Source organism: Tenrec ecaudatus, chromosome 4 (assembly GCF_050624435.1).
Source record: "Tenrec ecaudatus isolate mTenEca1 chromosome 4, mTenEca1.hap1, whole genome shotgun sequence".
Classification (NCBI taxonomy): Eukaryota; Metazoa; Chordata; class Mammalia; order Afrosoricida; family Tenrecidae; genus Tenrec; species Tenrec ecaudatus.
The window spans coordinates 183,558,259-183,584,388 of record NC_134533.1 but is presented as its reverse complement, the minus strand read 5'-3'; the positions used below and the strand labels follow the sequence as shown (position 1 = coordinate 183,584,388).

The 26,130-nt window shown below is 44.1% G+C and overlaps 1 protein-coding gene across 2 annotated transcripts in view; it reads right to left on the bottom strand.

The window, feature by feature from the left end:
- NEK10 (NIMA related kinase 10) overlaps nt 1–26,130 on the bottom strand; it is a 268,659-nt gene that overhangs the window by 239,634 nt on the left and 2,895 nt on the right. For both annotated transcript variants that reach the window (XM_075547136.1, XM_075547137.1), the window contains exons 2-3: nt 3,668–3,778; nt 3,296–3,356 (exon numbers count right to left, since the gene is read on the bottom strand). In XM_075547136.1, coding sequence (XP_075403251.1) covers nt 3,296–3,356; nt 3,668–3,741 — 135 coding nt within the window. In that variant the 5' untranslated portion in view covers nt 3,742–3,778. The remainder of the gene's footprint in view (nt 1–3,295; nt 3,357–3,667; nt 3,779–26,130) is intronic.

Below are 26,130 nucleotides of genomic sequence, written 5' to 3'. Positions count from 1 at the left end.
GCCCTCCTCCAGGGACTAGTCGCTCTTGGCTACGTGCCCAAAGTATATGAGATAAAGTCTCGCCTCTAAGGAGCAGGCTGGCCTTACAGAGTGCCACGACAGATCTGTTTGTCCATTCAGCAGTCGATGGTACTTTCTATATTTTCCTCCGGCACCACATTTCAAAGGGGTCGATTCCTCTTTGGTCATCCTTATTCAGGGCCCAACTTTCACGTGTGTATGAGGTGATTGAAAACACCATGGCCTGGGCCAGGCACACCCGAGTCCTCAAAGTAACATCCTTGCTCCTCAATACGTTAAAGAGGTCTGTGTAGCAGATTTACCTAATGCCACTCATCTTTCATCTCTGCACTGCCACTTCCATAAGCAGTGATTGTGCAATCCTTGACAACGTCGCCCTTTTCTCTGCTTATCTTGATATTAACTATTGGTCCATTTGTGAGGATTTTGGTCTTCTTTACATTGAGTTGTGATCCATACTGCAGGCTGCAATCCTTGATGTGATCAGCAAGCGCTTCAAGTCCTCTTCACTTGCAGCAAGCAAGGTTGTGCCATCTGCATTTCGTAGGTGGTTAAGAAACCTTCTATTAGCGAAGTACCTACTAGGTTATAATTCAGGATCAGAAAAGGCTCAGAATACAGGTCTTCAATGAGGACAGCATCTGCTCAGCTGAGCCCACAAACAGGTCTCTCTCTGGTCATCAGACCCTTGATCCTCTCTGGCCAGCCCAACTTCTATCCTGCTACCTGCTTGATCAAGTGCTACAAAGCTCTTTAGTTCTACCAATACAAGCTCAGAGGCACCCCACTCCACCAGTAAGCCTCAATCCAAGTGTTCAGCTCCCTTACTCTTTAGGCCAAAAAGCTCATCCCCATGTCTCTCGTCAGTCTCTCGGTTCTGCCACGTCTGCTGCCATCATTTCTCTGCTGCTGCTCATCATCTCTTGCCATCTCCATTGTGACAGCTCTCCACACCCTGGGTCTCATGGGTTCCCAGGACAGGGACTCCTGTGGAGCAGCTGACGGGTGTGAAATGCTGACCTTGGAGTTAGAAGCCTCTGGAAGTCAGATTTTACGTCAACTTGAATTTGTATGAAAGTGATGGGGTGGAGTCCAATCTGTCATTTAGGTAGTAGACCAGTGATGCATGCTGAGAGGTGTGGCCTGTTTATAAGGGAGAAATGGGGAGTTCTCCCTCCCTCTCTGCTCCTTCACCTTCCTCCTCCTTGGGACTTCACTGGGACTCTGTGTCTACCTCCAGGGGTGGCCCCTGTGGGCTGCCCAACCCCGAGAACTGTCAGCACCCTGCCACGTTTCCAACCTTGGATCCACGCAACTCTGCAACCACCGGGTCTCTGCATCTAGATCATCTGTAAGCATCCTTGGCCTGCAGCTAGGTGAGTCTGAAGAGGGATCCAGCTAGCATGCGGCCCATGGATTTAAGTTGGACTGGGCTGAGACACCTTCTTGATAGAGATTACTTCTTGATCTAAATCTTTCTTATATGATTATCCCTGGCTTTGTTTCTCTACACAACCCAGCCTAACACACAACCCAATGCATAACCCAGAGTGCCGCCAGGGCAGCACATCCATCCCAACTCAGAGTGGCCCAACAGGACAGGGTAGAACTACCCCAGTGGGTTTCTAAGACTGTCACTTTCTATGGAAAGAGAAAGCCTGTTGGCCTTGCACTTAGCAGCCTTCCAGCTACAAGGACCATAATAAGTAATTCACTGCATCGCAAGAACTTAGTGATTATAATCATACATTGCAAAGGCTTGTTGCCTGGGTTCAGAATGGTACTCCATCATTTCATAGCTGTGTACTCTTGGGAAACTCTCTTAAGCACTCTGTGCCCTAGTTTCCTCATCTGTAAAAGTGGGAGTTGTGTTTATTACATAGAGAAATGTGCGTAAAGTGTCAAGCACCCAGTAAGCAGCCCCTGGATATTAACTATCACTGGGCTTTGTAAGCCATCAAATCATCAGAAAGTTATTCCCCACCACACATAAAACCCAAACCAAACTCACTGCCATCAAGTCAATTCCGACTCATAGCAAGGCTGTACTAGTTACCTAGTAGTTTGCTTGATACAGCCAAGCCCATCAGGGTCGGACTACCAACCACGTGGGCACTCCCATTGGTGTACAAAAGGGTAGCACGGCGGACCTTGGTTGTAGACCAGCCGGGGTCAGGCTCCATCCTGGCCATGGACTAGCTGCCTGCGGAATCCTCGTCCCTTGCACTGCCATGCTGCTCTCCAAAGCTCCCGGGACAGCCTCCAACCGCACGGCTCCCCCACAGACTCAGAGCAGCCAAACCCAAGTGCTGCCGTAACGAGTCCACGTTTTCGAGAGACACCGTGCTTCCTGCGCCTCAGAAGAAAGTATCTTTTCTCCTGTCTGTCGGTCTTTGCTTTTAGCAGCCCCTGTACGGATTCACCCATTGCTCACGATGGGTGAGAGTAACACATGGAAGGGCATCGTGGGGTTGCTAGAAGCCCACTTCCTTGCACGGTGAAAGGGAGCAGGGTGACTGAGAAGAGAAGGGCAGCAAGGTGGTCAACACACTTTGGAAAATCAACGTCCCTAAAGCTCTGACGAGGTGCACACGCATTCCAGAGAAGAATGTGATGGATCTAGACTGAGGGGTCAAAACAGGGGTCATCAGGGACACAGGACAAAGCGCATGGGATGAGGCAGGGCCCGGGCATGAGAGGAGAAGAAGGAGAGGGCTGTGGACGTCAGGCCTGGCCGAGCCTCAATCAGAGTGAAGGAAAACCGCCAGATGAAGACAGGGGGAAGACAGGACAGAACAAAGAGCAGCAGATGCATCGCTAATGACGAATGATGAATACGCAAAACACCTCATGACACGGATGCATCTGGATATTCTGCTGAGTGAAGTGAGGCAAATACAGTGAGAATTTTATTATTTGAAAAAGAGAGAAATAAGGCTTATAACACCAAAAGGTGCAGGCTTTGATGGGAAGCAGGGGTGAGAGGGGAAGGGGGGAAGGAGAAGTAATAGGGTAGAGGGGAGACAGCATGATGGAAGGGGAAATAATATCTGACAAAAGGGAGATGGGGAAAGGGGGGCAGAGCTAACTAACGGGTAATACGTGGTTAAAGTAAAAGAATTCACAAATGATGATCTGACATGTAATCCCACCCCACCCAACCTAATTCACAATGAAAAGGTTAAAATAAAAGTTCAAAACCACGCTGAAGAGATACTTCCAAAAGTAAGTTATTTTTTAAAAATAGAGCATGCACATTCTTTGAAAATACTACCTGTTGTTTGCTTGACTGAACGTTCAAAAGGCACCGAAGTCTTTTAAGATCTGAATAATCCCTAGAAGAAAGAAATAACACAATTATCAGCCAACCGAGGGCTTCAGTGAACAAGGCCATGCTATCCACTGCCATTTGAAGGCCTGCTTTTAAAGATATATATATATATATATATATATATATATATATATATATTTGTGTGTGTGATATACATATTTCATCTAGAAATCTAGAAATGATCCAATGCCTCAGTAATTACTGCTACCCAGAATAGCCATTGTCAAGGAGTGACTCTGTTTCTCAGAAAGCCGTGAAATCTGTTCACAGGCCAGCGCCTGAGTGGGTAATTCTCAAAGACTCGGGCGTGGTTACCTAGTGGCGATTCCCTGCTGGATCTTTTCCGTGGCTTTTTCCGTGGTCTTCCCCTTCTCGTCTTGATCAGGCATTGTAAAACATCAGTGCCCCAGAATTAACATCGCACTCCTGTGCAAGTAAACCAGAGTGGAAACTTCAGTTGGCTTGCGTGCTCCAAAATATTTTCAGTTTATACAAGTACAACTCACTTAGCTATTTAAACAAGCAAAAAGCTAACATTTATTTCCAGTAAAATAACAAAAGATGGTCATAAGAATACCATTTACTATTTATCATTCAAAAGCCTTTGAACACATTTAGGGCATAGTTTGTCATAACAGTTAGCTCATGAGCCTCTGTGAGGGTAAGTCAAAAAGTAGTGTAACAATGTCATGAACACCTTTATTAAATAACAAGCAAAACTATTGCCCCTTGGCATGTCTTCTATATAGGCCTATGCACTGCTCACGGCACGTTTCCATCTCTCTGACGCTTCCCCAGAGATTCAGTCATTCTTCCACGGGACCACAGCCATAAGGCAGCTATAGGATCCTCAAGGAACTCAAAGTGTATTCCTTTTAATATTGTTTGAGCTTAGAGAACAAAAAAAAGTTTGAAAGGACACAAGCTGTAAGGTGGACAGGACCAAGTTCCTCAGCAAAACCTTGCTACTCTCACAAAATCTTGCTACTCAGGTGCATTGTCACGATGAAAATGAACAATTAATTAAATTTCTTGGGCAAAACTTCCCTAACTTTTTTTTCCCTCATCAGTGAAGCTTTCTTTCTTTTTTTAAAAATGTATAAGTCATTTTATTGGGGCTCTTACAGCTCTTATAACAATCCATACATCAATTGTATCAAGTACATTTGTACATATGTTGCCATCCTCATTTTCAAAACATTTTCTTCCTACTTGAACCCTTGGTATCAGCTCCTCTCTTTTCCCTCTCCCTTCCACCCCTCATGTTCATAAACCCTTGATAAACTATAAATTATTATTATTATTTTCATATATTACACCATCCTCTGTCTCCCTTCACCCACATTTCTTTTATTTGCAGTTTCCATTGTAAAACATCTTCTTAATAAACTTTATGATCACCCTGTGTCCTTTGAGAAAATCTATCAAGAATATTCCGGCGGGAAGCCAATGGTCACCATAAGCTTCTGCCTTGGAAAAAGTAAGAATGCTCCTTAAGGCAAGGATGGCGAGACTTTGTCTCCCCTACTTTGGACATGTAGTCTCTGGGAAAGGACATCGTGCCTGGTAAAGCAGAGGGGCAGCAAAAACGAGCAAGGACTGACGCTGTGGCTGCAACCATGGAAGTCTCTGCCTTGAACTTAACTGGCCCGGCAGGACCCCTCTGAAGCCACTGTTCTTCATCTTTTAAAAATCATTTTATTAGGGGCTCATACAACTCTTATCACAATCCATACACACATCGATTGTGTAAAGCACATTTGTACTTTCATTGTCTCCTCATCCTTCTCAAAACCTTTGCTCTCCACTTGGGTCTTTTCTTCTTTTTTAAAGGCACCCTAACCGTGATGAGACTCAGGCAAGCATATTGCTGAGAACATGCCTGCAGACGTACACCGATGGCAGAGATATACTCAGTCCATCCGGGCAGGGAGGCTAGTCCTGTAGGGATACTACCAGCAGACATCTCAGCCTTCTAAATTAAGCCCCTTCCTCCCGGGTACCCTCCCTAGGATAAATTGTACGACTGTTTCCCACCCTGCCCAAAAGATAAGCATCCGCTCACCAGTGGACCGAGCACAAGTCCTCTGTATGCTCTTCCCACCTGCCACTGGTGGCTGATGCAATTATTTCAGCTTCCAGAAGATAAACAAAAAGGAGTGAAGGTCCTCGTACTTTGTTACACGGAAAATATAAAGCTAATCTGGTCTAATCGGATTGTCAGTAAAACATTTCCAACCAGGCTTCAAGGCCACAGTGTGACATCAGAGCGTTGTTCAGGCGTGAAAAGGCATCTGCCATTTGATAATCACAGGCCTCCATGTATTGTGCGACCGATGGTTAAATCCAGGTGTTCCCGAGGAATTCAGAGACACAGAGGGAATGTGCCAACGGATGCTTCACTACAAAGGTATCCAGAAAGATGAAATCTACACAGGGAACCTACGTATTTAAGGAATGAAAAATGAGGGCCTCATATACTTCTGATGAATAGTTGAACTGGAATTAAGAAATGGGGAAGAGGCCTCAAATCAAAAGTAATATTTTTTAATTTTAATAAATCATTTTATTGGGGACTCTTACAGCTCTTATAATAATCCATGCATCCACTGTATCAAGCACATTTGTACATATGTTACCGTCATCCTTTTCAAAACATTTTTTTCTACTTGAGCTCTCAAAAGTAACATTTTAAGATTGTACTAGAGGGGTAATGTCAAAGAGATGTATTCATTCAACCAGTGTTTACCATATCAAATACCTCAGATTGAAAACTACTCAGAGGAAGAGAGTCAATCACAGGTATGTCTTTCAACCACAAACAAAGGAAAACTCACGAATTGGACTTGAAAACGGGTTTCGTAAGGAGGTTAGATAGAGATTTGATTTGGCGTCTGTGTTGTTGGGTAACTGACCACAAACAAGATCCATGCCGGTAGTAGCACATGGCTCCTAGCTCTACCAAAGAACCCAGCAGCCAGCCCTTCCACAGGGGAAAGATGTGGTTATCTGCTCCTGCAGGAGCTCTGGTGGCGTACTGGGTGCGTGTTAGCTGCTGGCCTCCAAGTCCACAGTTCAAAACCACCAGCGGCTCCTCGGGAGAAAGATGGGGCTTTCCATTCCTGTAAAGAGTTATAGTCTCAGACATACACACGGGCCATTCTGTCCTGCCATTCAGGGTCTCTACGATTAGGCATCAACTCTATGGCAATGAGTGTGGATTTGGGGGGGGTATGCTCCTGTGAAGATCCACAGGCGCAGAAACCCTGTATAATTGAGTGGGTTGTTTAACTTGGCTCTTCTAGCCACAGCCTTGTTAGTCCCACCAAATGATATGATAGGACCTAGGCAAAAAGGTGGGACTAAGATGCTGACTGGATGAGATGATTTAGCTGTGGGGGACTGTAAACAAGGTAGATTGTGAATGACATCCTGCTGGGGATAAAATGCATCCTCTTTGACCAGAGGATTGGAGAGCATGAACTTTACTATCACCAGCAAGAAAGACGTGTTGGGAGTGGACCATGAGATTCCTACACACTGGACCTCCTTGATGGATCCACAAGACAACTGTGACACCACAGGAGAAGCAGAGGAGTCACAGCAACACAACTGGAGCCCAAGCCTGAGGCGGAGCAGCAGACTTCCAAGCCCCCAGAACAGAACAATCAGCCGAGTGCCTTTGGGCAGGAGACTGGCTGGTGGAGTGGAGTGCCTCTGGGCAGTGAAATTGGGGAGCTGGGTTTGCTGACACAAAGAGCTAGACATGAGTACTTTCCGGTTGAGATTTTGTGATGGAGTAACATGCCTTTGGGGCATTTATTGGCAGCTCTAAAAGAGTTTTATAACATTGCTGGAAAAGGGCAGAAGTCACACTAAGCAATTGAGGGCCAAAGAGACCTGCCTGCCAGACAGTCCCTTACTGAACAACTGAATCCTGAGCATATTACACATGAATTGAACCTGTTAACTTCCATAATAGACCCCATACTCATGAGTATGGTCAGAGAGTTCAATGTGGCCATTGCAATGAATTATCAAACCCAGCCACTGAAGTAGAGTGCCATGGGACAGGCAGCTGGCATGAGGATAGAGCAAAAGAAGGGTTGAGGGTGGAGGGTGCAGGCAATGGACTTGGGAGCTACGTCAGGTGTGGGCCCACATGGTTTCCTCACCCTATGGGTTGGCTTTGAGTCAAAATTGACTCAATGGCCGTGGGTTTTACTAGGAAGGAAGGAAGCAAGCAAGAAAAGGGAAACAAGGAAGAGACAGAGGAAGGAAAAAGTAAAAATGGAGGAGCTATAAATTGTTCAAAAGCAAAATATCTGAGTACGTTTTAATACAGATATTAAAATGCCCAAAAGTTCTAAAATAAATGAAAATCCAATCAAAACAAATAGAATACAATTTAAAATTTTCCCTAAAGGTTTAAGGAAAATTCCACTTAGACACACTGGCCTGTTTGCTTCAAATTCCTCCTCACATCACAGCTTCAAACTACTTTGGAAGTAGGAAATTAAAACTGTTAGGTAGCCAAATCAGAGGTAAGGGTGTCTACTGGGCATGCTACAATTTCAGGCTCTGAGTCAGGATGGGCGGTACACCTGAGTGGGCCCCAATCTAGGCCAGATGGGCTTAATTCAGCCAGTGGGGTCAACCAGCACCGTCAGCCATGCCACTCAGTGGAAGGCCCTAAAAAAGCCTGAACCAAGAGACCCCCCTCTCTTTTCCACTTGCTCCTCCCCAGTCCTGCCCACTCAAGCCACAGTCTCTATCTCTGGCTAGTGTTTAGTTTATTGTAACACCCGAAACTGCTTCTAACCTTTATAAAAACCCACTTGGATCACAAACTAGGCTTCGGTGTGAATTCTTCGTCGTGCAAAGCCAAGGACCAAGGTATTTCTCACCTGAGGAATCTTAAGGAAACCAACACGATTAGCATAGGAACACTCAGGGCAAAGTTCTTCAGCTAGAGGATGACATTTCCACCTTCGACCCCTGAGGAACGCCCTACCTTCTCATGCTTAGCATCCTTACATCTAGGAACAAGATCTAATCATCTAACAGGTTTTTTAAATTTTAAATCATTGTATTGGGGGCTCATACAACTCTTATCACCATCCATACATCCATCCATTGTGTCAAGCACATTTGTACATTCACTGCCCTCATCATTCTCAAAACATTTGCTTTCTACTTGAGCCCTTGGTATCAGCTCATTTTCCCCCTCCCTCCCCACTCCCCCGTCCCCCATGAACACTTGATAATTTATAAATTATTTTGTCATATCTTACACTGCCCAAGGTCCCCTTCACCCACTTTGCTGTTGTCCATCCCCCAGTGAGGGAGATTATATGTAGATCCTTGTCATTGGTTCCCCATTTCCACCCCTCCCTTTTTCCATCCTCCCAGTATCGCAACTCTCAGCACTGGTCCTGAAGGGATAAGCTGTCCTGGATTCCCTGTGTTTCCAGTTCCTATCTGTACCAGTGTACATCCTCTGGTCTAGCCAGGTTTGTAAGGTAGAATTGGGATGATAGTGGGGCTGGGGGTGGAGGGGAAGGGGCGGGGAAGCATTTAGGAACTAGAGGAAAGTTGTATGTTTCATCGTTGCTACAGTGCACCCTGACTGGCTCGTCTCCTCCCTGAAGCCCTTCCATAGGGTATGTCCAATTGCCTAGAGATGAGTCTTGAGTCCCCAATCTGCACTCCCCCTCATTCACAATTCATCTAACATCTTTATCTGCTGGAGACTAGCTTGAATTCTGTGAGCTAGAAGAGTGAAACAGCTAACTTCTAGGAAAGTTACATTTAATTAAACAGTAAACAATTTCCCCCAAATCAGCAGAAACAGGCATGGGGATAGAAAATAAAATCCATTTCCCCTCGATGACTGTTTAATTCGAGGCTATTCTGAAAGGAAGGGGAAAAGATAAAAACCTTTGAGACGTTAGGAACGTTTTCGAAATGTGTTCTCCAGTCCCCATTTAAATGAAGACTGTGGCATCGCCTTGATTAACGTCTGATATGGTTGTATGTGGAAGGGGCAGTCCACATCTGACAGCAAGTGGCCCAGAGGCAGACAGTGTTCCCAGGCAGTGCTCCCAAGAGAGCTGAAGGCGCCTGAGGCACAAACTCTTCAGAACTGCTCTTCAACCTGGGCCCATGGGGAGCACCGCCTGAGCTGCCCACGCCTGCAGGCAGGGAGCGGCTTTCATCCTCCAGCACCCTTCAGTAATTTGCTAAGGGTCCCTGGGGAGGTGACACCACCCAGGTGGTCTAAGTCTGTGGGTAGAGAGACTCATCGTGTGGGGACGTCCTCCAACAAAGAGCCCTGGGAACTGGCTGTTTGAAGCTGAAGCACCTTGAATACAGCACCCAGGACAAGCCAACAACAGCCCCAAGGGACTGGGGAAACTCCGGGCAGAAGACTGACTGGCAAGATCGGCCATGAGAGTGAACATGTAATAATGCTGCGGGTAAGAAGGTGACACGGATCGTTCAGGGGATGCAAACTAAGCTTAGCCTACTGCAGAGGTTATCGACTGATGGTCAGAGTACCAATGTCTCTCCTAGCTCGGAGGGAGAAAGAAGCTGGCTGCTTCCATACAGATTGACCGTCTTGGAAACCCTATGGAGTTCTCTGTGTTCTTCAAGGCTGCTAAGAAGAGGAGCTGGCGGTGCAGCAGTAGGTGTTCTGCTTGACTTCTCCCGACCTCGTGGGGCAACAGCTAGTGCCCTTGTTCTGCTGCTCTATCTCCCCTCTCTCCCCAGTAGATCGCTTGCCCTCCCGAGAATTTAAATAGCACTCCTGACTTCCAAATGTAGATACCCAGCCCTAACTCCACCCTACAAGTCTCTGGCTGGTGCAAACACTCAAGTTCTTGACTACTAGCCAAAAGGTTGGAGGGTCAAGCTCATTCACGGGCACCTCAGGAGACAGGCCTGGCAATCTGCTCATGAAAGACTGCAGTCCCAAACAAACAATCCTATCCATGCAAACAAGAGAGGCTGGAGTGCAGACCCAGTGCCCATCTGTAGACAATTGGACATCTCCGCACAGAGGGGTCACAAGGAAGGAACAAACCAGCCCCGGCGCAGTATAGCACTGCTGAAACACACAACATTCCTCTAGTTCTTCAGTACTTCCTCCCCCACCCCTACCCCCTACCCCACCCCTACTATCATGATCCCAATTCTACCTTACAAATCCAGCTAGACCAGAGGATGTACACTGCTCCAGATAAGAGCTCTCTACACACATGGAATCCAGGGCAGATTAAACCCCTCAGGAACTGTAATGGGACGAGCAATACCATGAGAGTAGGGGGAAGGTGTGGGGAGAAGGGGGAAATGGATCACAATGATCTATGTATAACAGCTCCCCCAGGGGGATGGACAACAGAAAAGTGGATGAAGGGAGACATCAGATGGTTCAAGATATGGAAAAGATAATAATTTATCAAAGGGTCGTGAGGGTGGAAAGGTGGGGGAAGGAGTGGGGGGAAAGAGGAGGTGATAAGGGCTCAGGTAGAAAGAAAATGTTTTGAAAAGAATGATGGCAACATATATTCAAATGTGCTTAACACAATGGTTGTATGGATTATTATAAGAGTTGTAAGAGTCCCCAATAAAATGATTTATTTTTTAAAAGAAATACTGCCCTCTTGAAAACTCTGGAGCAACTGTGCTCGGCCCCCATGGGGTTGCCATGAGTTGGAGTTGGTGCCACAGCCACGCGGAACCACCACCACCTCCCCTGGGCCTGGCGCCTGCACATCATTACCACCCGGAGATGAATCGGCATCTCAAGCAGAGCTTTTGAACCCCACTCAATTACCAAATCCCCTCTAGGGTCCTCGCCCCCGTCCCTTACCCGTATCTCCGTTTCACCCAGGGTGGCAGTTAGACTTTGTGTCAACTTGAACCTGTGTGAAAGTGTAAAGGCAGAGTCCAATAACCTCACAGTGTGGTGACGCCTCCTTCAGGAGATGGCCCTTTTATATGAGAGATACTGGGCGCTCTCTTGTTTGCCCTTGGCCTTCCTGCTCAACAGACTCTACGGCTGCCTCCAGGGACAGTTCCATATGGGACCTTGGATCCACGCCACTGTCCCTACCAGCTTGTGATCTCTCTGCTTCCCACTTCACCTTCTGGCAGCACTGACCTGCAGCTACGTGAGCGTGGAGAGGGCTCCAGGTAGCGTCAGACCCATGACCTTGAGTTGGACTGGGCTGGCATACCTTCTTGATTTAAAACTACTTCTTGAAAGTTCTTTCTTATTTACATATGAGTGTCACCAGTTCTGAACCCTGAGGCAGACTGGCCTGACACGCCCAGATGCTCTAGACCAGCGGTTCTCAACCTGTGGGTCCCAACCCTTTTGGGGGTTGAGCAACCCTTTCACAGGGGTCACCCAATTCATCACAGTAGCAAAATGACAGTTATGAAGTAGCAACGAAATTAATTTTATGGTTGGGGGTGGTCACCACAACATGAGGAACTGTATTAGGAAGGTTGAGAACCGCTGTGCTAGACAAAATTTCAGAGGCCATTCTTGATCTTGCTCTTTACTTCCCAGAGTCAAGCTGCCGGCAAAAGCAGTCTGCTTTCCCTTCTCTCCAGTCTATCAGCCTCTTCCAGAACTCTGGACCACTCCCTCAGCCTCCTCACTCGGCTCCTCTGCCTCCACCTCTGCTCTTCCGCGCGCTCCTATCGCACACGTCATCCAATCAGGACTCTTGCCTCTTTCCCACCCTCTCCATCTTGCTCCCTTCCCCTTAGCAACATTCACTCTTTCTCTCTGGCCTGTAAACATCGACCTTGTTCTTGCCTTACTTAGAGCTTGGTGTTTACACCTCTCCCTGCCCTCTTGTTACTCAAGTCGCAGCTTCAGGAGGGTTCTTCTGATGAAACTCAGCGACATAGCCACCCTACTCAGACCCACTGCCACTAAGTCCATCCCAACTCATAGCAACCTTACAGGATAAAGTATAATTGCTCCATGGGGTTTCTCAGGCTGTAAATAAGGCTGTCCTTTGGGTCTTTATGGAAGCAGACAGCCTCATCTTTCTCTGGCAGAGAAACTGGTAGATTTGAACTGCTGGCCTTCTGGTCAGCAGCCCAAAACTTAACCTACTATGCCATCAAGACATCTGTGATCTACCCTACATACATATTTCTTACACTGTCCTGTCTTGTTTCCTTTCTGGTGCTCATCAAAATCAGACATCCTTTCATACATTATTACTTAGTTTCCTTACACTAGATCATAAACCTCAAGATCAAGACCAGAGACTGTATATCTTATCCACAGATACCTCCCCTGACACACAAAATAGTGCCATAAAGGACACGAAAAATATTTGTAACATGACTACTGTCGCAATCTTTACCGAGAGGCTGCAGTATTTTTACCAAAGTTTGTGAATAATCTGCTCTTTAGAAATTGTTTATTTTTATGATTACATTCTCCTCTTTGCCCCTTGCCTGGAGCTCCTTCTCCAAACTCTCCACATTGCAAACCTGCCCGTGCGATACTGAACATTCCTGATTAACTCATGTCATAAGAGCAGGGATTAGACCTCAGGCAAACAGTAACATTTTTGAGTCAAGGAATGCATGGTGCAAAACTTCTATTTCATAGACCACACTAGAAGGAGTTGATGTGGAAATCCCACTAAGTGAACTGGGTCTCGACCTTAAACTCACCTGTGGCGGATTTAAGGAAGTGACACACTTCCTTGGATTTAAGGCTGAAACGTCCTACTGTGAGAAGAGCAGACGACTGTGATCCCAAGGTTATGGAATTGTTGGCCATTGGACCAGGGATCAGATCTCTTGCTTTGAGGGTGGCCAATGAGTGGTGGCCTGAGACCACCATATATTCACTATGTTAATGCCCTCCTTGCTTTCTTATGACATTCATTAGTCTGGTAGGCATGATTCTTCTTTTGTGAATGAGTGTTATTGAAAATTTTGCCCTATTGTCTGTGTAAGTAGAGTCCAGTCACTGAAGAGTTAAATCTGTACAAGTCAATAATTCATGTATTGTCACTTGAAGCCAACTGATACTTGTATAATTTCCTTCTCTCAACAATGTTTTAAATTCTATAGCATTGGCTAAATTAGTGACACTATCAATAGAATTACCTTATGCCTTGGGAGGGTGATCTATAATGCTCTCTATCATAAAATGATAGTGATGTCTCTAAAATGAACCAGAGATGAATATAAACCATAGATATATGAATGCATTGGGTGCTTGCACTTAATTCTAGCCCCAATCGAAGAACAATTAGTTCTTATGACATGTCCCACTCAATACTCACCCTCATGAAAAGATCACTGAAGATAGGAGTACTATAGTAACGTGTGGTGAAGAAACCAGATGGTGCCTGACTATCAGAAAGAATAGCACCTGGGGTCTTAAGGGCTCGTCTTTAAACAAGCAGCCGTCTAAGTGAGGTGTTCAACTAATCTGCATGGAAGAACCACACCAGTCTGTGTGACCTAAGGATTAAAATAATAAAATCCCAATATGAAGGAGGGAACGATATCAGAGGTGAAATTGTGCATGCCTGGTGTATAGAAAGCTATGGAAGACTATGGTAGCCCAAAATTCATTTGCAGGGTTCACGCGTGGACTAAGCCTCCAGCGGCTCCCCTCTGATCGTAGAGTTCAGGGAGGTGAGTAGCCTTGCTGTCAGACAGAGGGCATTGAAAAGTCTCTTACAGCAGATGTAGTCAGGTGAAAATGCAATCCCTTATCATTTGATCTGCCTTCGGACCCACTTTAAAGTTGTTTGCTTTTCATATTTTGTTTTCTCTCTGCTTGAGGTTTTCGTCTGTTTTGTCTAGTCCCTGTTGTTTAGGTGGGTTTCTTTGGTTTCTGTGTTTGTTTACTTTCTGACTGTGTTTTGTATGAGAGTCTGTCTGAAATCCAGCATGGGAGATCTATAGCGACAGTCACTGGGTTAATAATCCCCGAGGGACTCAGCAGGGGGTGAGGCGAGAAATGAGAAGCTAACAGTGAGCACGAGAAGCACATGTCCTGAAACTGACAGGGTGACGGTTGCACAGGTCTTCAACGTGACTGAACAATTAAATTATACGGCATGTGAAGTATATGCCAATAAAACGATTTTCTTCAAGAATGGGTAAATAAAATACTTGTAAAGAAATTTGCATCGCTGCTATTGTGGTCCAACAAGTTCCTCATAAAGTTCCTTTAGAGCCTATTTCAATGGATACACAATGGGGATATTAAAATCCTGAATGAGGTCAGGAGTGATATCATTCAGTCTTTAAGGAGGAAATTATAATTCGATTAAAGACAATTTCTGGAAAAGTGCTTCTCAGACTATCTATAGTAGAAAAAAAAATATTTTCCTGTACAATCTCCTGTGCTCTATGAGAGGAGTCTTGGTGGCAAAATGGCCTATGTGTTGAGTTGTTAACTGTAAGGTCAGAAGTTCAAAACCACCAGCCACTCCTTCGGCGAAGGATGAGGCTCTCTACTCCTGAGCAGGGTTCCAGTCTTGGAAACCCACAGGGGCAGTTCTAGCTGTCCCAGAGGGTCTCTATGAATTAGAGCTGACTTGATGACAGTGAGATTGGTTTGGTTTATAATTTTTAACTTTACAGTTTTTAGCAGCCTTACTGGCATAGTGGTCTACGCATTGAACTGCTAAACGCAAGGCCATTGGTTCACACCCACCAATCACTGTGCACAAGAAAGGTGAGGCTTTCTGCTCCCGTAAAGATTTGCAGTCTCAGAAACCCACAGGAGCAACTCTACTCTCCTATGGGGTCACTAGGCATCAGAAGCAGCTCAATAGGATTGAGTTCTTTGGGCTGTATACGTTTCTCAGCAAGACTAGTGGACGGACAGTATACTTGAATGCCAGGGCAATGCTCACTCCATTTCTACTTAGGTCCGTGTGAATCAGTAACTTAACTGTTTGTTCACGGCACCGAATGGAGGTGATACAGATAACTGACGTCTACCCTTTCAAAGAACAAAATTGTTTTCACTGCCTCCCAGATGATGCTGATACTCACCAAAGTTCACAAAGAATCGTTGAAGAACGGCGCGCAGAGGGGACTAGCCTCAAACCCCAAACCCTACTGCCATCCAGCCCTGCTGACTCAGAGGGACCCTACGGAACAGAACGGAGCGGCTCCAGAGGATTTCCCAGGCTGTGACTCTCCCTGAGCAGACTCTCCCCTTCTCGGCTATGACTTTCTCCCAAGGGATAGCTAGCTGTCAATTCCAGAACATCCACGAGAGGGTGAGAGTGAGCCTGGAAGGAGAGACTTTTGGCCAAAGAGTTGCGCTTAATGAGGCCTACTCAGTCCTAAGGAGTCCTACTTCCCGGGGGCTTCTTGTACTGTTTCATTTGAGAAAAAGGGATTCCTCTGCTAAAAAATAAAAATAGAAAACCACTAATTACCTAACTCACTCATTTGGCAGATGAGATGAAGCCAGAAATGAAAACCCCATTGTTGCTATACAACCCCGTTTCCCCACAAGGATTTTCGGTCAGTCCTCAATGGGAAAGCTAACATTGAGTGTCTAAAAAAAAAAAAAAGAAAGAAAAGGCACACGCAGAGATTACGTATATGTCAGCCAATACCTGCTGCTTTAATCACAGAATCATTCAGTGTCTTTGTTTGATAAGCCTCGGCCATGCCGATCAAACTAAAGCTCCCTCCAAACCTTACAAAGGAGCTCCACGGGTTTTGCTATTGACCGCCCTCGTCAAGTACAGGCATAAGCCCAGTCTGACTCATCACAATTGTTTAATCCACTAAAAGAAAAAAAAGAAAGAGAGAGAAACTTTCTAAAGCAATTACTATCTCCCTATTGTCCTGTGAAATGTATGCTTATGTTGAAGAAATCCACAGAGACACACACCTCATTTGCGCGTGATAGCTCGGTCATTACAGGGTAAACATGAGCAAACATGACAGATAAAGGTGTCTATGCTTCAGTAAGAATTACTTAATTGATTATCATTCATCTAAATTATGTAACAAAGACCTACTAAGCTATGAGTCACAACTCAACTGCGCACAACAACGAGACAGCACTTGTGAGAGGTTTCATGTCCTCTGCGGGGTATCCTTTTGAATTCCCCAGTTGCTGCAACTCCTCAGAAGCCCCTCCAATGCCTTCATCTTTATTAAATAAACATTATACATGTATCTCAATCAGTTTTGCATTTAACGTTCAAACCACACAAATATCTTTTTCCCTTATTGATAACTTGGGCTACATCTCCATAGTCATCCCATTCCACTGACTACTTTTGCTGCTTTTGTGTTTTTTAAAACTTTATGTATGAAGTAATAACAGTGGGAGGCCTTAACAGGACAAAAGTAAATGATCACTTTGCTATGTGGAAAAAGGCAGCCAAATAAACTTCTATGAACCCTACTACCAAAAAGACACCAAATGTCCTTGCGAATGTCTGAATGTTAAAGCGCCCCTGAGACAAGACTGAGGGGTCCTTTCGTCCTTTTGCAGGAAAATAGCTGACTCTATCCTAGATGATAACTTGCAGTTCTGCTCTAGTCGATAAAGTCGATGGAATCATCTAAGGAACTGTCATTCTCATAACCGACTGGCAATGCAAAATGGAAAACCCTTTTCCTGTTATGGGTAGTCCCCCACGTGTGACATGTTCAAGGGATGCTGAGCCCCACGTACCAACATCTGGGTCTGTGTGCGCTGTGGACACATACCGGGGACTACATACACTGTGGCACTGCACACTTTGCTCACAGTGTTTGCACAAGTGCTGGAAGATCACATTCATGAAAGTGCTGATATGGAAAGATAATCATCATGAAAAGTTCTGTTTTGTTTTTAAGGTAGGTTAAGACAGCCATTGGGATGGAACCATGTTGAAGTTGGGCACTAACTGTTTGCCACTCTAGGGTATTTTTTTCCTACAATTTTTTTAATAGGGGCTCCTCAAAGGAGGGAAAAAAACATTTAAAACAAAATGTGATGCATAGAGCATACAGAAATAAGAAACTAGGTTACAATGCGCTGGTTAAATGCTAGTGTCTTCGTGAATGTCAAGAAAGCTGGGTGACATATATGGGTCCCCTCCACAATTATTGCAATTTTCAAGCAAATCTAAAATGATTTCAAAATATGCATTTAAATCTATGGATCACTGAAGCGGTTTATTTCCTAATGTTTTGAAAATAGAGGGGTTCTCTTTTCCAGGGAATAACTACCCCCCTCCTCACAGATGCATTATGTGCCTTGGTCTTCTCAAATTAGATGCGTGTTAGAAAATGGTGTAACATACGTGGAAAGTGGAAAGTTAAATTGGTCAAATGCTGAACAATAAATAAAACATACACCAAAACATATAGTTGCACGTATATGGGTGTGTAATATGAACAAAAAGAGGTAATCTTGTAAGAAATATGGCTTGCTTATACCTATTCAATATCAAATTGAAAAACAAAAAAAAATCAAGAGTTCCATTCTCTAGACTAATCAACCAGTATGATTGATTACATTCTTATTCTTCAATGGGAAATATTATGGAGTAAACAGAACAGGGGTGGCTATCACAAGGAGGAGCCTGAAAGCGTATCTCATGCCAGACATCTCACCTTTTACCGGTCCAGGGACAGGCAAATGAATGACAGGTGTTGGTGGAGGTAAGGGTAGGGGTCAAACCTGAAAAGGCTTGTCCTCCTTAGGGGTTTAAAAAACAAAACACTGGCCAAGGAAAAGGGAAAAAATAAACAGGTCCCCGAGAAACCCGTTTCAGACCACGATTCTGTTCCCTTCCTCCAGCAGATGAAGAAACTGGGGCTTGGAGAGCTGCAATGTGTCTGAGGCCAAGCAGCTCTTTTATGAGAAAGAGTAGGACAGATGGCAGTTCAGTACAGGATCTCAATTTTACTAGACAAGCCTGGGATAAAGAGAAGAATTTGTTGACAGTAGCCTTTAGCCCAGGGCATATAGTGATATAAAAACCATTGATGGTTACATAACTTCACCTCCTGGGCCCTGGGGGAGCTTATAAACATCTGCTCATTCATCTTGGTGTACCCATGTGAAATACATAGGTGGTGTTATTTTAACATCACCATATTAGTGGGAAACAAAGACACAGATGGTCCAGAACCTACATCAGTGAGAACGTCTCTTAAGATGTACAAGTATTATCAAGACCTTGCTCCAGTGAGTCAAAAGGCTCTGGGATGGATGTGGTGGTGATTGTACAATTCCCCCTTCATGTGTTTGAGCAGTTGAACTGTTTGATTCTTTGATATGTGGATTGTGTGCCAATAAAACTGTTGTGAAAACAAAAAGACTCTAGACTTTCCCTGAGTTTAGACTTTAATCACTTTGTTATTTAAACAAGTCTTTTGGATTGAATAGTGTACTCCCCAACCCAGCCTCCAAAAATAAGTTACAAGTCCAAACTTCTGTACCTGTCCATCTGTCACTTGTCTGTCAATTGACTGAGCGTAGGCAAGTTCAGGTTGAAACTGAAGGAAATTAAAGCAAGTCCCCAAGAGCCAAAGTATGACCTTGAGTATACCCCCACTTGAATTTAGGGACCGTCTCAAGAAGAGATTACATGTGGTGAATACTAATGAACGAAGATCCGGACATTCGTGGGATTGTGTAAGGGATATCAAACGCAAAGAAAGTAAATGGTCATTAAAAGAATAAACAGAAAAGACTGGCATGGATGTGAGCAAAAAACTCTGAAACTAGCTCCAGAAGGTAAAGAAACTAAGGCGAATGAAAAAGAAAGAAAGAAAGAAAGGAAGGAAGGAAGGAAGGAAGGAAGGAAGGAAGGAAGGAAGGAAGGAAGGAAGAAAGCAAGAAGTGAAGCTGCAGAGACTTCCGGTAGCTCCAGGAGACACAGCATTGGAATAATGACATGTACAGGGCCACGGAGCTGAAAGCCAAAGGAAAGAACATTTCTCAAGCTGAAAAACTGAAAAAATTCAAGCTTCAAGTTGCACTATTGATAAATGCAATGGGCAAATTATTGAACAGCAAAAGAAACATCAAATGAAGACAGAAGGATTACACAGTCACCGTGGCAAAACGAAATGACTGATGTTCAACCATTGCGGGACGTAGTATATCATCAGGAACTGAGGAATGAAGAAGTCCCAGCTGCACTGAAAGCACTGGTGCGAAACAAGGATGCATACATTGAGGAGAAGCCAACTGAAATCTTTCAAAACAGAGCGGCATCGTGGGAGTTGCTCACTCATTTACATCAAGAAATTGGAAAGGCAGCTACCAGCCAAGTCAACTGGAAGATCTCCATTTCACTGCCATTTCCAGACACGTGGTCCAACAGAACGCAGAAATGGCTGAACAACCTCATGGGCTGAAAAAACAAGTATAGCTTTGCTGGAGACATATTTAAAGATTGTAGCAGAACATGGACAAGGCATTGTCAGAAATCCTGGCCGGACTCAGAGGAGGATGTGGAATGTGGGCTATCAAAGCTGATGTCCGATGGATCTTGGCTGAAAACAGAGACTACTACATGTTTACTTCTATTTTTTATAGATTATGTGAGAGCATTCAACGCTGTGGATAATTAAAAATATTAATTATATTATGAAGAATGGGAATTCCAGAAGACCTAAGTTGCGCTCAGGCAGAACCTATACATAGACAATGAGGTGGTCATTCAAACAGAATAAGAAAAGGTAGGTGAGGGACCAGGATTGTATCATCTCACCCCTCTTATTCAACCTGTATGTGATGAAACAGTCTGAGAAGTTGGACTATATAAAGCATCGGCCTTAGAGGAAGGTTTATTAATAACCTGTGATATGTAGACAACAACAGAACCGTGCTTGCTGCAAGTGATGAGGACTTGAACTTGCTTATGAAGATTGAAGAGGCAGAGCAAGGCCTTCTGCATGCAGTGACACCTCAATCCCACCCCATCCCCAAACCCACTGCCCCCTATGGAGCAGAACTGCATCCCTTTGACTTCTGACGCTGTAAATCTTTGCAGGAGCAGAAAACCTCATCATCTCCTGTTGGATTCAAACTGATGGCCTGTGGTTAACACTCACATCCATAATCCACTACCCCGTCAGGACTCCTCTCAATGTAACGAAAACCAAAATCCTCAAGCGGACCAACCAAAAGTACCTGGGTGGTGCTGACAATTTGTGCTGGGCCAATAGATAAAAGGCTGACGATTTGAACCCACCCACCCAACAGCACCAAGGAACAGTCAAGTCATTGACTTCCTTCCTATTCTGGAGTCACGAGAGCTTCTCCAACTGGATGCGTAAATGTTTAACGGCTGTTAAATGAAAACCTCAGCAACTAAGTCATTAAGCAGCAGCATGACTAGTGGGAGAACTATTTAAGTGGTCAAGGATGGCATTTTACCTGAATTCATAATCAATGCCCATGCAAGGACCAGTCAAGAAATCAGACGGTATGTTGTGTTGGGCAAATCTACTATAAAATACTTCTTTAAAGTGTTAAAAATCAGAGATCTCACTTTGAGGAGGACTAAGGTGCCCCTGATCCAAACCAAGCTAGTTCCTATCACCTCAGAGGCACGCAAAAGCTGGACCATAAATAGGGAATATTGAAGAAGCACTGATGCCTTTGAAATATGGTGTTGAGTGAAGAATATGAAATATATCGTGGGCTTCCTTTAAGAAGAACAAAGAAATGTCTTGGAAGATGTATGGTCAGAATGCTCCTGAGAAGCCAGGATGGTACTTTGGACATGTTGTCAGGAGAGACCAGTGTCTGAGCAAGGGCATCGTGCTTGGTGAAGTGGAGGGTCAGCAAAAAAGAGGAAGACCCTCCAAGAGTTGACTGACACAATGGGTACCGCAATGGACTCAAACAGCAGCAAGCCTGTGGCTAACACAGGCAGGATTAATTCATTCTGTTGTTTGGAAGGTATGAGGCGCAACAGAACAAGGATCCTTGTCTATGATAGCACAAGGATCCTTGTCTATGTAATCCCATTTGGGAATACATTTTTCTTTTTATATTAATGAGGTCAAATCGGTAAAGGTGTGTCTTATGCAAATCACTTGTGAGATGTAAAAGGAGCAGACAGAGAAGAGAAGCGGGCAGGAAAAATGAGGTCAAGACAGAAGCCACGTGGAGATCTCCAAGGATCGCAGAAAGGGATTTTAAGAGATTCCGAGGCAAGAATTTCCCTCAGACCGACAAAATGGGTCTTCTCCTAGGACCAACTCCCTGAATTCAAACATGCCAGCATGTGAAAAAACTAAACTGTGAAAAAACACGTTTCTGTTCATGAATAACCCCCATCTGAGGTGTTTCTGTAATAGCAGCACTAGATACCTAACAGACACTTAGAAGTAAAAAGAATAAACACATGTAATCATCTTCTGCCCCTCTCTCCCTCAGTTACCCACTCATTACTGACCGCATGCTTATGTTAGACCATTCCCTGAAGAATTGGCCTTCATTTTCCAATGGCTAGGAGTCCTAGAACCCACAGGGGCAGGTCTACACTATCTGTCCTGTAGTGTGGCTATGCGTGGGCATCGCCCCAAGAGCAGTAAGTTTTGGTTAATACGCTCTGGGTGCTGCTCCAAAATTATCTAGAGTACATGGATAGCGCTACCGCTAAAGCTTTTTGGGGTCCCTGGCGGTTCCAAAGAGTTAGTGCTCTCAGCTGCCAATCAAAAGGTTGGAGATTCAAGCTTACCCAAGGTTGCCACAGAAAAGGGGCCTGCTGATCCACTTCCCCCAAACCAGCCATTGAAAATGGCAGGGAGCCCAGCCCTACCCTGACACATAGGGGAGGTCTGTGAGTCAGAATCACCTAGAGAGCATGAGCCTCCGTGTTACCAGGCTTTATTCCTTTACTCCTGAAACCCAGACATCTCACTCAAAGGGAAATACCCACAAGCATGGACAGAGTCCCCCTGGTGCTCTAAACTGCCCAATGCGAAATAAGATTTATGTATAACACACCGTGCTCATTTATCTACTCATATGATAGTTTATAATGTACCTGGGTCAAACGGATCTGAGACCTAAATAGCATTTAGTGGTCTTGAAAAGTTAAGTGACAAAAAGCTCAGAAAATGATGTGAAGAAATCATTTTCAATCAAAAGTCAATGAAAACAACTGAAGTGACCACATCAAATTTCTCTTTCCTCATTGAACCCAAACATACTAAGATCAAATTATACTCCCTGTTTTCTGATAGAAAAATACTGTTGGTCCCCACTATTTACAGATTTTGTATTTGCACATTGGCCTACTTGCTGAAAATGTATTTGTAAGTCCAACATCAATACTCATAGTGCTTCTGTCCTCGTTTGTGGACATGTGCAGAGGGAGGGGCATTGCGTTGCTCTCCCTACATGTTCCAAGCTGAGTTCAAACCAGGGGATGCCCTGCCTTCTTATTTAAGGCCCTGTACTGTGTTGTGACATTGCATTTTCACATTTCATTAACCTCTGACCAACTCTAATATAGATGAATTTACCTAAACTATATTAGACGATTCATTGAATTCAAAGGAACTACCTCAAGCAGCAAGGAAGGCCAAACCAACAAACAAACAAACAAAACAACCAAACCCACTGCCATCGAGTAGTGTCTGACTCAAAGCAACCCTAGACAAAGCCCCAGAGGCAGCACGTCTTTATGGGAGCAGGCAGCCTCATCTTCCTCCCCAAGAGTGAGTTTGAACCACTCACCTCTCCACAAGAGTAAGAAAACAACCCCAAATACAACAGAGACCTTTAGCACACAACTTTTTTAAAATGGCCTCTTGAAAAACTTAAGAGCGCTGAGAGAGCATAAATATTCAACCAAAACAACAAAACGCATTCATAACAAGGAAGACAAAATAGAGGCCTGGAACCTACTGAAGATACATTTATACCCACCCAAAGACTTCATCAAAGGAATAAAGAGAACCTGTCAACTGGGAAATAACGTATTTTACAATGATATATAAGATAAAGCCTACAGATAATTATAATACCTTAATAAGAAAGACACAAATAGCCCTGTTGAAAATTGGGCAAAAAACAGGTGTAGATTAATTGACTAAGGATGACATCCAGGCGGCCAACCATCACCTGCCGTGGTGGAGGTGCTCCCAGGAAGCAGAGAAAAGTCATGACATTACGAGAAACCGTTGAGTGGCTTGTGGCTTCCACTGTCATTTCAAGATGAAGGAGCCCAGCGTGAGGGCCGTGCTAAAAAGGTCACGAGAGGCAAGAAGACAGGGCTGCTAGTAGGCCAGCAGATGCGAAAACCTGGCGCTTTCAGAAAAACTCTTTTTGGTCATGCTTTGCTGTGGGTACAGTATATACGACATAAGCCATTGATGTGTCCCTTGATGGCTTATGTTATCAGTAAGGGGTCCAGTCAACAGTGGGGAACTGGCTGACGATTCAATTACCCCACAGATCAGGCAAAACTGCCCCTGTACATTTCCTAGATTGTAACCCTCTACTGCAGCAGTTCTTAACCTGTGGGTCGTGACCCCTTTTAGGGGTTGAACGACCCTTTCACAGGGGTCATACAATTCATAGCAAGAGCAAAATGACAGTGCTGATGTAGCAACAAGAATAATTTTATGGCTGGGGGGTCACCACAACATGAGGAACTGTATTCAAGGGTGGCGGCATTAGGAAGATTGAGAACCACTGCTCTATTGGGAGTAGAAAGCCTCATCTTTCTCTCACTGAGAGGCTAGGAATATTCCAGGCCCTTCTTATACTTCTTAAAGACATACTGGCTATATTCAAATATATGTGTGTGTTTATGTGCAGACACACACACGGGACCAAAGGGTCCGCAGCTCTTGTAAAGCATAAATGAGAAGAAGGGGGGATGAGAATTCAGTAAATGACAGTGAAACAACCAGAATGGAAACAATGAATATATTCACACGCTGTAAATAACTTAACTGTCAATGGTCATTGAGTCTGAAAACCATGGTTTTGCTGTGTATATTTTCATCAAAAATGTTCTTTTTACCTTTTGCGAACTTATTAGAATTTTCAACTTACTAATTAGAACACACTAGGCACTTGGTAGAGTTTATGTACCCTCAGCCTTTATAATAATGCTACGAGGTAGGTGCTATTGTACAGAAAAAGAAACTGATTAAAAGGTAAGTAATTTATAGCGGACCTTGAAGTTAAAATGCTGCAGATATGATTCCACTCCACACATGTCTAACTCGAAAGCTTGTTGTTGTTGTTAAGTGCCATTGAGTCTGTCCCAACTCACAGTGACCCAATGCACAGCAGAACAAAACACTACCTGGTCCTGTGCCATTCTCACAGTTGTTCCTACATTTGAGCTCATTGTTCCAACCACTGTATTAATCTGTCTTGTCTAGCTGCCCCTCTATTTTACCAGGCATGATGTCCTTCCCCAGGACTAGTCTCTCCTAGCATGCTCAAAGTATGTGAAATAAAATCTCACCATCCTCACTCCTAAAGAGAATTCTGGGTATACTTCTTCCAAGAGAGATTTGTTTGTTCTTCTGGAAGCCCTCAGTACTTTCAATGTTCTTTGCCAGGGCCATGATGCAAATACATAGATTCTTCTTCAGTATTCCTTACTCCGTGTCCAACTTTCACATACACAGAGAGCGACTGAAAATATCTTGGATGGAGTCAGGTGCACCACAGTCCTCAAAGCAACTTCCTTGATTTTCAATACTTTAGAAAGGTCTTCTTTAAAGAATGCTGGCAACCTAAGTACCACTATGCTTGATACAACTGATGTATGGATTGTTATAAAAGTTGTAAGAGCCCCCAATAAAATGAACTTTAAATAAATAAATGAAAAACATAATAAAGGTCTTCTGCAGCAGATTTTCCCAATGCAATTTTTTTTATTTCTAAACTGCTCCTTCCGTGAGCATTGATGGCAGATCCAAGCAAGACAAAATCCTTGACAAATTCAACCTTTTCTCCATTTATTATAATATTCCCTGTTGATCCAATTGTGAAGATTTTAGTCTTCTTTACATTGAGTCATGGTCCATAATGAAGGCTGTACTCCATCTTCATCAGCAAGTGTTTCAAGTCTCCTTTGCTTTCAGCAAGCAAAGTGTGTCATCTGCATATTAAAGGTTGTTAATAAGCCTTCTTTGAATCCTGAGGACACATTCTTCTTCATATAATTCAGCTTCTCTGATGATTTGTTCCACATACAGATTAAACACTTATGTGAGAGGATACAATCCTGATACACGCTTTTCCTGATTTTAAACCATACAGTATTTATTGCCTTGTTCTGTTCACACAACTGCTCTTGGTTTATGCACAAGTTCTTCATGAGCACAGTGAAGTGTTCTGGAGTTCCCGTTCTTCTCAAGGTTACCCAGAGTTTACTGTGGTCCACACAGTCAAATGCCTTCCTGTAGTCAATAAAACACATGGACACATCTTTCTGGTATGCTGTACTTGGAGGCAAGATCTAGCTGACATCAGCAATGATATCCCTTGTTCCATATCCTCTTGTGAATCCAGTCTGAACCTCTGGCAATTCACTGGCAATTCCCTGTTGCATCCATTGCTGGATGATATTGTGTAAAATGTTACTTGCATGTGATATCAATGATAGTATTCTATAGTATAAGCATTCTATTGGGTCACTTTTCTTTAGAATGGATAAAAATATGAATCTCTTTCATTCAGTTGGCCAAGTAACTGTCTTCCAAATTTCCTTGCATAAGTAAACAAGTGTTTTCAGTGCTTCATCGGCTTGTTG